Source organism: Phalangium opilio, unplaced genomic scaffold, assembly GCF_054372755.1.
Source record: "Phalangium opilio isolate 3A_F unplaced genomic scaffold, DU_Popi_V2 ptg001170l_1, whole genome shotgun sequence".
NCBI lineage: Eukaryota > Metazoa > Arthropoda > Arachnida > Opiliones > Phalangiidae > Phalangium > Phalangium opilio.
Window position 1 is genome coordinate 10,570,982 of NW_028324255.1, and position 11,556 is coordinate 10,582,537.

Consider the following 11,556-nt stretch of genomic DNA (forward strand, 5'->3'; position numbering starts at 1 on the left):
ATTCTAATTCAATTAGTTGTCAGCTAATTAGCACAGCTCTGAAAAAGGAACACTTAAATTTAAATCAAAAATTTATACAAAAGATAAACCAAATCATAAAATACTACATCTGTTTATAGCATAATCCTTTCTTTTATGATTTCAAGAAGAACGCTACTATGTCGGTCAAATTAACTTTTATTTGTCAATAGGCCTAGTGAACCAAGAAGTAAACGCTTGGTTTTCGTTTCTGTAATGCAGAGACATTAACGGTTCAGAGTGAGCCGAAAGTTAAATACACTTTTAAATAATCAGGCTTAGATTTTATAATTGAAGAAAGCATCATGGTGGAAATCTGGGCCGCGTTCAGCAGATTTCAGCGCTGTTAACAGTGTCCTACAGAAACGGATTTTGTTTTTGAATTTTGACTGTACGGTGCTCAGCGCTGAGCCAGCTCGGTCACCAAAGAAAATAGTCGGGTTTTTGGATAACGTGACGTAACACGCATAGTTCTCAGCTTGGAGGAATTATTACGAATAGCTCTTGCTGAATCTGATGGAACTATACCTATTTAATTGGCGTGAAACCAGTTGATCACACGAGAATTTTAAGAGACATGTTAGTCTTTCTAATTTTAATTATGAAAGATGTTCTTATCTCTCTCTCTATAAATATTTTATCGTACAATTTTTGTTATGCCTTGGTACCTTGCACGCTTTATTGCGCTAGCGTCATTTTTAAAACACCGGAGAAAAGCGTTCAGCCAAGCTATGACGACAGAGCTCACTGGTAAAGGTTTTCCAAAATCCGCTGTCTTTTTTGGTGAGTTCTGCTAAACGCAAATCAGTGAAAGGTCTGATCGTACTCGGATTATAGCTTCGTGTTTTCATGCTTTTTGGTGCTCATTTACTTTCAGTGCATGTAGCCACAAATAAGCTTTGGTGTTATGTAACGTTAACAGTCATGTTGACAAACTAAGAAAATCGTTGAGGTGAAACGAGAGGGTAGTGTTTACACGGCAACCCTGTTGTGAATATGGCTTTGAACATAGAGGGTATACAGTTGAGGAGTAGAAAATTGGGCCTCTACAAACACGTAAAGGTAATATCCCTCCAAAGTTTTATCTCTTCATTTCCCGTTTTTTTTCCCCATCGGATGATTTTAATGTGTACAAGTATATCCTTATTGGATGTAAAATGTCGTCTTATTTACATTATATTCGCTATGCTTTGTATACTGCTTTAATATTTCATAAATTTTAAGTTCATTATTTGTTCATAAATAAAAAGAAACATTTCCATATCTGAGTAAATAAGTTTCTAAGTAGTCTTCTTCACTCGGAGAGGTAATATTTTGGTTTTCACAACTTGTTAATAATAATAAAAGTAAACTATTATCAAGATAAAAATATGTCGTCAACAGTAAAAAACCCCGTTTTTTATGTACAGTTATTACTTTAGTCTAAAACAAGGATGTTTATTTATTTTTGCCAATTCCAACAATTAGTGAGGAACTTCTCAATTTGCTTTAAGAGGGATTGAAGTTTGAAGTAAAAATAAACGTGGCAGTTGGACGGAATTGTAAACTTAACAATTGCGCTAAGCTGGTAGTGGCATTTTTTCAAACCTTTACATTCGGAGTTGCCAGGTTTTTTAATTGCGTTTTCTTTTTTACATTTTGCAACCACTCTGATTCAAAAACCACTTGCGTTATGCCAGCGAGACTCTAGCAAGATATTTTAAGGTACGGTTTAAATTCATTATCATGACGTTTTGTTAGTAGTCGGGATACCTCACATCGACCTGCAGTTAAAGAAATTGATCGAATTAATATAGTTTAGCAAAGAATTTAGAATACTTTTCATCTTGAAATGAGTTCATTAAGTTTGGATTATTTTTGTGAATCTCCGTTTTGGGTATGTTACGTGTTTATTGCTTTTCCTGGAGCTCGGCATTTCCTATTCATTATCCATAAATTAGTGATTAACCTATTATTTATAAGCAAAGTTGTGGATATAATACGATTTAACAATTTGAGGATAATTTACGAGTATGGATAAATATAAAATGACGTAAATAATGGATAGATAATGCCGAGCTCTAGCTTTGCCACGTCCGAGATTTAGCATTTTATAGCTTTGAAATAGGGAAACATGAAATAGGGAAATGTGTTGAATCATGGAGTGTGTAATTATTTTCAACAGGATGTCAATTTAACATGGAACACTGATAACCCCGATTTTACTCCATGTTTTCAAAAGACCATCTTGGTCTGGGTACCATGCGCTGTACTATGGGTGTTTCTTCCATTGGAGATTGCGCTGATCAGCAAGTCGCCATGGCGAAACGTCCGTTGTTCTCAACTTTCGATAACGAAAAGTGTAAGTCCTTAATGAGCAAGGATCATCGTTGTACGGCACATACAGTGGCGTCACTTTGCCTATTTTTGGAGGGGGCCTATAGCCCCCAAATTTAAAACTTAGTCCCCTCAAAATAAACCGCAAAAACCTACCAAAATAGTGGTCGTAGCCCTATAAAATTGTAGAGATTCATTTCAATATCAAACAGTACAATTTTGAAGGAAAAACAACAACAAATAAATAGAGACTATTCAATAAATGGATACATGTAAAGTGTTTCAAATTCTTTCAAAGGGAGTCAGAGTAATGGCGACTAAAACCTAAACTAAAACTAATCTTAAGACGAGAGAAATTCCTTCATCCAAATTGTCTCATGGTCAATAATTTTGTTCCGTACTCTTTATCAATAAAAGTTTGTATATCATTAAAATACGAATAATTTCACGTTGGCACAAATTTTCGGATAGTTATATAGGTCTACGCAAATTCCAATGAAACAATTATGCAAAATTTAGGTACTAATTTCTTATAATAACTTTTAAATAGTTTACCCAGATTACCCCCTCCCAAATTTCAAACCCTAGCGACGCTACTGAGCACATAATGTGCTTGAAAGGATGAACGAATTCTTGGCACTGATTATTCCCGCTCTCGGGATTTATTTGAAAAATTAATGTCCGGAAAGTTCTAAATGCGTAGATACTTGTTATATCTCCACGGACGCCGCGGAGAGGTATTACACTGGACGGATCTGTCAAGAGCAAATGTGTTTGCAGAAAGGAAGTTTTGGCTTCTACTCACATCGTTAAGATTAAGAAGTACGCGGAGATCGGCTAGGGTTAAGAGGAAGTCTAGCACCCCAATGGCAGGGTTCCCGCCAAAGATTCACGCAATTGTCATAAACTATGAATCAATCGCCTTATATACCCTAAATTTACAACAAGTTGGAAAAACCAAAATATTACCTCTCGAAGTCAAGAGGAGGACTATACCACAAACTGATTAACCTTTATGTGGAATTATTTCTTTTTTTTTTGAAGTAAAATTTACGAATTATTAAAGCAGTATTCCAAGCATAGCAAATATACAGTAGAATAGAACAGATTTTACACCCAATAAAGATATGTCTTGGACACATGGAAAATAGTCAATTGTAAAAACAACAGGAAATGAAGTGTTTAACTTTAGGAGAGATATAACCTTTATGTGTTTGAATAGGCCCAATTGTCAACGCCTCAACTGTTAACCCTATATTCTCATAGCTACTTTCACAACTGGTTTGCAGTATAAACACTATTGTCTCGTTTCACCTCAACGATATTCTTAGTTTGCCAACATGAGTGTTAACGTTAAATAACACCAAATCTGATATGTGCCTAGACGCACTGATAGTAAATGCGCCCCTAAAAAATAATGAACACTCCGTAGCTACTACCCGTTTTCCATTAGCCCTTTCACTGATCTAATTGAAACCATGGTGCTTACATCTGCTATAAAATCTAGACCTTATTAATTAAACGTGTACTTCACTTTCGGCTCACTCTGAACCGTCAACGTCTCTTCATTACAGACAAGAAAATCAAAACCCTTAGTTTACTTCACCTTGGCTCTCAATTATTTCCTCTTTGGTTCACTAAGCCTATTACGGATAATACTTGATTTACCCGCCTGGGTCTAGGTCTTGGCTTTCTTCTTGTTATAACTAAAGCAAGGATTATTCTATATACAGATGTAGTATAGCTTAATTTATATCTAAACAGCCATTTCAAATAATAATATTATAAAATATCCTTGGAATATCAAAATGAAACAGAGCTTGAAAGCTACGAAACTACTAAAATTAAGGCTTCGTAACTACGAAAAATATTTCCACATATTTATTTATATTATGGAAAAAGGGAATATTAAGGTTCTGTAGGATTGCTTTACACATCAACACAAGGTGAACTGCTAACGCGGCGCACTAGTGTAACAACGGACGGACACACACAGAAAATCACATAGACTGCTTTTTAACCTTTTTCGTATTCTGAGAGAGCGGTAGCTCTCTTGGATAAGACTTCATAGGAATAACATGGGAAATGTTTGCTGTGATAGTGAAAGTTTCTCGACCATTTTTTGAAGACTATATGTTCGATAGGTCTGAAAATGGTTTAAATGAAAGGTATAACACCTCTTTGGTGCCTTCGGAAGTTTTATTGAAAACAATTAATATAAAGTATTACTTTTTGTACTTTTAAGTACATAATTAAACCTACTTAGATTCAATCACACTTTCACTAAACCCTGTCACCAAATCAACCAATATTTTTACTTCAAGTCCTTCCAATCATTTGTACTAGGTAACAATTGAATTATTAATTATTTTGCGCCCAATCTAACGTTACCTAAGAAAACAATAAACAATGGCCAGATTGCCAACGATAAACAAACGCTACAGAGATTATTTCTGGTGCAACCGGTCAACGATAGCCACTGCGTAGATCATTTTGTTTGCTTAAATTAGTGGAAAAATAATTGATAGATCACACGATCACTAAACCCTGTCAAAAAACCAACCAACATTTTTTATTCTGGCTCTTGCAATTATTTTTATTAGATACATTTTTGATGTTTAAAGTACATTAATTCAAACTACGCAAAAGGGTTTATTCCCTGGTTTATAGACTGGTGCCACCAGCCAATGGCAACCGCTACGAAGATAAGTTTTTGTTTATATTGCTGGTAAAATAAATGATAGATTCAATCACACTATCACTAATTCCTGTCACCAAATCAATATTTTTAATTCAGCCTCTTCCAATCATTTTTATTAGGTATCAATTAAATTTTTAGTTATTTTGTGCTTATTCTAATGTTACCTAAGAAAAAAATAAACAAAGGCCAGTTAATTTATTTAATGGTCTTTTTAGTGCATATTCGAAAGTTACCTAAGAAAAAAATAAACAAAGGCCAGTTAATTTATATAATGCTCTTTTTAGAGCATATTCGAAAGTTACCTTAGAAAACAATAAACAATGGCTAATTTTCGTTTCTCACCAGGTACAACGATAACAGCAAAGAACATAATTTTTTTGCTTTAAATTGCTCGTAAAATAAATGATAGATTAAATCAAACAATCACTAAACCCTGTCACCGAACAACCCAATATTTTTAATTGTGGCTTTTCCAATTATTTTTGTTAGGTAACAATTATATTTTTAATTATTTAAATAAGGCTCATTTTAGTGCATATTGAAGCTACCTAAGAAAACAATAAACAATGGCCAGTTTTTTCCAAGATTATTAGTATGTATTCATGTCAAAATAAAAGTTTACTAAATTTATCATAAGTGCGAAATTACAAATTTATTAATTACTATTAATTAATATAAATTTTGGATAAATATGTAACACACTATCATTATTAAATTTCTGAAGAGAGGAAAAAAAAAGGTTGAAATTAATTTTTTTTTAAATTTAAAAAACAAATTTGGTTCAGAAAAAACCCAGCGTCTGAAGCCTGTCTTATAAAATGTTCACAAGATGATTCGTTCAAGAATATCTAGATTTAAGTCGCCTAGAAGTAATAAATATTTCACCTAAGTCAGCTGACTTGGCCGGTCAGGGCATAGAACATTTGATCCATGCTCACGGACGCTGCTCTGCATCTTGCGTCGTGTTACGCGTGATCGAGTGGGCTATGGGCAGGGTAAACAAATACGGGTCTGCCAGGCTGTCTGTTACACAACAATTATGGCCATTCTCCTTTAAGCTTTGTCCACATTGAACTCGCGCTCGCGTGTTCGCGCCATCGTCTATTCGCATCTTCGCAACAGATCACGAAAAACATTTGCACTTCTGTCCTGATACACGCAAAAATTTTGCTTTTCCCATTCTGAGAGCCAATAAAGTTTGAGCAATCATTGCGCCATCTGCCTGTCGATGGCGACGTTGTCCAAAGAGAAAATCGGAACTAATCGCCCCAGCCTTCTTCTCGTCTGTGATTGGTGCTTTTCTCGCGAAGGCGCGAAATTCTTGGCCTTGTCTCAAGAAATTTGTATGTTCGCGAGGTGAGGACGCAAAGTAGCGAAAACCCAATGTGGACAGTAGCACGATCTTGCAAACAAGCAAAGCGAAGATGCGAACTCGCAAAATGTGTCAGTCTGGACAGGCCTTTATGAGAAATGCTTTTTGTCCAGCGTGGGAAATAAGGCGGTGGCACAGGGCAAATGACCAGTTTAAAAATTAAACCGAGAGTTCAGACATTAACTCAAAAATTTTAATTGTCTAATTCCTAAATTTAGCAGACGACGTGACCTGGGCAATTATTTTAATTTTAAAATAAATTTCGAGTCCAGTTTTGCATTTTTGTATCCACTAGACTAGAGTCCAGAGAGATTTTTTTGGAATAAAGACGGACCACGGCGGCTGGGCCTAGGTCTAGGAGTTCTTCAATTATTTGAAAGAAATACTTATCTTGGTTTTTTCACCAAAATTATATTTGCATTGTTTTCGAAAGACAGATTATTCATTCTATATATATTTTTTGGTATTAACAGTTTTCGAATGAAAATAACCCATATCCGAGTACGGATATGGGTTATTTTTAAAGGTTTCTATTTTCGAACTATAAGAGAAAACGTTGTTTATACCGACTAAATGCAACCGAAGGATGAAATTTTATCTTTCATCATGATTGACATTTTAAACGACGCTTTAGGGTGCTTTGGTTTTTCGCCTGCATTTATACGACCACGATTCGATTGGGTCCCATTTTTAGGGTCGACGATTTAAAATGTTTTATAATTCAATCATTAAAATTTGGATAAAGATATTATTAACAAAAAACCTTTGGTATATTATTGCGTGCGTGAGAACTGTTTTAAATGTTGTGATTGAATTAGTTTGGTATTACTTAGATCTGCAATTTATGAGGAACACATTGTAGAGCAAACGTATAACACGAAACACGTAAATGGACACCGACAAATGGGTGGCTGTGTATTTATTTCACTATTGGGCTTAGTTTCCGGTCTTAAAACGTAATGTAGTTCAAATTAAAAGCTGCAATCCTTTTAAATATCACTAACGAGGAACTGTTTATATCATGGACTATACTGGAAATCTAGCTGTAAATATAAACGATGTCGCGTGTATCTGTTATATAGTGAAGCTTTGACAAGAACCATTTTGAAAGGAATGGTAAATTTAATGATACAAAATTTTTGGGCAAATGTAATTTTGGTGAAAAAAAACGAAGATAAGTATTTCTTTCAAGAAATTGATGTTTTATAATCATGTCTTCAAACTGAAAAAGTTTAATATCTGTTACTTCGGTCATTCCCTTTTCTTCTCTTATCATTTACTTTTTCTAGTCTTTGTCCACTAAGACATTTTTTTACCTCTCCGAGTGACGTATGTCACGGAGAGGTTCTGTAACGATAGTTTGTGTCTGTGTGTCTGTGTCTCTGATGTTACACCCACGTGACCGCGTTCGCAGATTCCAAATCGGAGCAAACGTGTTCGCCATTTCCGATCTGCTTTCAGAGTCACGGAAATGGCTCCTCTACTTGAGTTCTCACACCACCATCTTCTGGTCTTTGTCCATCCCACACGGACACCAGTCTGTACTTACTGGCATCTAGTGACCACCATATTTTGGTCTTCGTCCATCCCACATGGACACCAGTCTGTACATACTGGCTTCTAATCACCACCATCTTCTGGTCTTCGTCCATTCCACTTGGACACCAGTCTGTACATACTGGCTTCTAATCACCACCATCTTCTGGTCTTTGTCCATCCCACTTGGACACCAGTCTGTACACCTGGCTTCTACACCATCATCATCGTTGGGTTTAAGACATTCGCGGCGATCAGCTAGGGTTACGAGAAACGTCTAGCGTCCCTAGGGTGGGTTGTCCACCGGCGTATGCTTCATTTCAAACGCCAATATTAGTCAAGTCTCTCAAGAATGTTTAATTGTTCTTTATCAAAACGATGTAACGCTCAATAAGGCGAACAATTAACGAAGAAAATATTTAATATTAATTATATTTATTTTAATATTTAAGATAATCTTGTTTCTCAACTCAAAATTAATACGGAAAGAGTTAAAAAGCAGTCTATGTTTTTGTCTGAGTGTGTCCGTCCATTGTTACACTAGTGTGTCTTGTTAGCAGTTAGCCTTGTGTTGATGTGTTGAGAAATCATACAGAACCTTAATATTCGCTTTTTCCATAATATAAAGTGAATATGTGGAAGTATTTTTCGTAATTACGATGCCTTTAGTAGTTTTGTAACTTGAAAGCTCTGTTTCATTTTGATATTCCAAGGACATTTTTCAATATTATTATTTGAAATGGCTGTTTATATATTACTTAAGCTACACTACATCTGTATATAGAATAATCCTTTCTTTAGTTATATCAAGAAGAGCGCTAAGGCTTACACTCTGTCAGTTAAATCAAGTATTATCCGTAATAGGCCTAGTGAACTAAAGAGCAAATACTTGAGGCCCAAGGTGTAGTAAACCATGGGTACTGATTTTCGTGTCTGTATTGAAGAGATATTAACGGTTCAGAGTGAGCCAAAAGTTAAATACACGTTTAAATAATCAGGTGTAGATATTGTAATAGAAGAAAAGACCTGGCAATTAGACCAGTGAAAGGGCTAATGGTAAACGGGTATTAGCTACGGAGTTTTCATTTTTTTCATGGTGCGCAAGACCTTCAGTGCGTCTAGAGACAAATGAGCTGTGGTTTTATATACCTTAACACGCATGTTGGCAAACTAAGAACATTGTTGAGGTGAGACAAGACGATAGTGTTTACACTGCAAACCAGTTGTGAATGTAGCTATGAGTATATCGGGTAAACAGCTGAAGCGTAGACAATTGGGCCTTTACAAACACATAAAGGTAATATCTCTCCAAAATTTATATACTTCATTTCCTGTTCTTTTCCCCATCGACTGATTTCCATGTGTCCAAGATTTATCCTTATTTGGTGTAAAATGTCGTCTGCTTTACTGTATATTCGCAATGCATGGAAAACTCCTTCAATAATTCGTAATTTTTTACTTCAAAAAAAAAAGTGAAATAATTCCATATCTAGGTAAATAAGTTTGTAGTAGTAGACCTCTTGACTCGGAGAGGTAATATTTTGGTTTTTCCAACTTTTTATTAATTAATTTTGTGTTGGAAAAAAAACAAGATTATCTTAAACACTAAAATAAATATAATTAATTTTAAACATTTGAAATAAATATAATTAATTTTAAACATTTTCTTCGTTAGTTGTTCGTCTTATTGAGCGTTACATCGTTTTAAAAAAGAGCAATTAATCATTCTTGAGATACTTGACTAATATTTACGTTTGAAATGAAGCATATGACTGTTACTTCGCCTTACTTAATAGGTAGTATATAAAGGTTTTGAATCGCAGCTATAGGTAAGAACAGCGCAATTGCGTGAACCTTTGGTGGAAGCCCCGCCATTGGGAGGCTAGACGTTTCTCGTAACCCTAGCCGATCGCCGGGTATGTCTTAACCTTAACTTTAATGATGGAGATAGAAGCCAGTATGTACAGACTGGCGTCCATGTGGGATGGACAAAAGACCAGAAGATGGTGGTGTTTAGAAGCCAGTGTGTACAGACTGGTGTCCATGTGGGATGGACAAAATACCAGAAGATGACGGTGTTTAGAAGCCAGTGTGTACAGACTTGTGTTCATGTGATATGGACAAAAGACTACAAGATGGTGGTGTTTAATAATAGCCTGTAAGTGGAATACAACTTTCGAAATTTCCGGCAAAACTGTAAATGCGGTCCGGAAATTGAAAACACGTTTGCTCCGATTTGCAAACGGTCACGTGGGTGTAACGACAGACAGACAGACACGTCGAAATTAGAACCTCTCCGTGACATACGTCACTCGGAGAGGTAAAAACTCTTAAAGAGGCATACGCTAGAATTCAAACGTCAACAATAGCTATGTTTAAAATGATTTTAGGAATAACGTTTCTTAAAACGATCAAACTAGAATTAAGGTAATTTACTGACGATTAAAATAATTAATATCATTTATATTTATTCAATTATTTAAGAAAAACCTCTTAATTTTGTCTCGACTCGGAGAGGTTTGGTTTCCGAACTTTTTTTCTTTTGTGTTTTCAGCTCTTGGTTTTCTTACTGGCCGCTGTTAGCGTCTTAAAATTTCTTATAAATATATACTACGGCGATTTTCAAGTCGTTGACCATTTGGCTGTCGTCATTCAATTTGGAACTTATGTAAGACGTTTAGAACACATAGCTAACGTTTTGATGAAATAAATTGAACTTGCGAGTTGCAGATCTTGGCGTTATTCCTCATAATTTACGGCAGAGGGTGTGGCGCAGTGTTGTCCGGAATCCAGACAATGTTTTGGTTTCTCTCAACACTAACGCAAACTATCACATTGAGATCCGTCATTATGAAATACTATTTTCAAGTATGGGAAGATTTTCTTTCCATTTTTTAATAATATTACAGCAACAACAACAGCAAATAATAAAACCTTTAATATTTCAGAACGAAAAAGATGACTATTTCAGGTTGGTAATAGAGTCGGTAATTTGCTCTGTAGAAGCAGTTACACTTGTATTACACACACTGAGTGACAACTCTTCGCACTACGAAAAACATACGTACGCAATCGAACTCAAAATGGTAATACTCAATACATTTTTATTATAAGTTGTTTAAGATCGACACTGGTTAGCAGGAGCTTTAGCCTTCTTGATTGTTGTTCTCGAATTAGCTCTAAGTAAGGTTTTAGTGTCATATGGTACATATGACACAAAAACAGGGTTGTTGATTTTTTTTTTATTACTAGTTTGTAAATTACCAACCTGAAATCTTTTGAGTCAAAATTAAAAAACAGCAAATAATCATGACATTTAAGAAGCTTTTAGATATTTTCTACAGAGTTATTCTTATTGTTACATTCAAATGCTTGTACAAAAAGACTAGCTTGACCGCTATTTTATTTCCTTGCCAGTTTCAAATCTTACTCCAGTTAAAATTGACCACATGAGTGAGAAGACAATCTGGAGTTCTGGGAAAAATTTAAACATTAATATGCCAAAACAATGATAGTTTTTAATTAAAAGCATTTTCTAGCTAAGTTTCTTAAACTTTTTCTTAATATCTTAGAAAACATTTTTTAAATAAAGTAAATATTTGATTTTAATCAA

At 35.0% G+C, this 11,556-nt stretch overlaps 1 protein-coding gene across 1 annotated transcript; it reads left to right on the forward strand.

The window, feature by feature from the left end:
- Nucleotides 1–1,771: 1,771 nt before the first annotated feature.
- Nucleotides 1,772–11,181, forward strand: LOC149587218 (ATP-binding cassette sub-family C member 1-like). The gene is made up of 5 exons (XM_089863729.1): nucleotides 1,772–1,894; nucleotides 2,183–2,359; nucleotides 10,498–10,611; nucleotides 10,674–10,811; nucleotides 10,892–11,181. Exons 1-5 carry the CDS (start codon nucleotides 1,850–1,852, stop codon nucleotides 11,054–11,056), a joined length of 639 nt encoding a protein of 212 aa, XP_089719855.1. The 5' UTR covers nucleotides 1,772–1,849; the 3' UTR covers nucleotides 11,057–11,181.
- The last annotated feature ends 375 nt before the right edge of the window (nucleotides 11,182–11,556 follow it).

Bases quoted from the DNA above. Each gene is read 5' to 3' on its own strand.
- LOC149587218 (XM_089863729.1), top strand. From the start codon at position 1,850: ATGAGTTCATTAAGTTTGGATTATTTTTGTGAATCTCCGTTTTGG. The intron at 10,612-10,673 runs GTAAGACGTTTA...TGCGAGTTGCAG, and splicing joins TCATTCAATTTGGAACTTAT to ATCTTGGCGTTATTCCTCAT. The intron at 10,812-10,891 runs GTATGGGAAGAT...TTAATATTTCAG, and splicing joins TTATGAAATACTATTTTCAA to AACGAAAAAGATGACTATTT.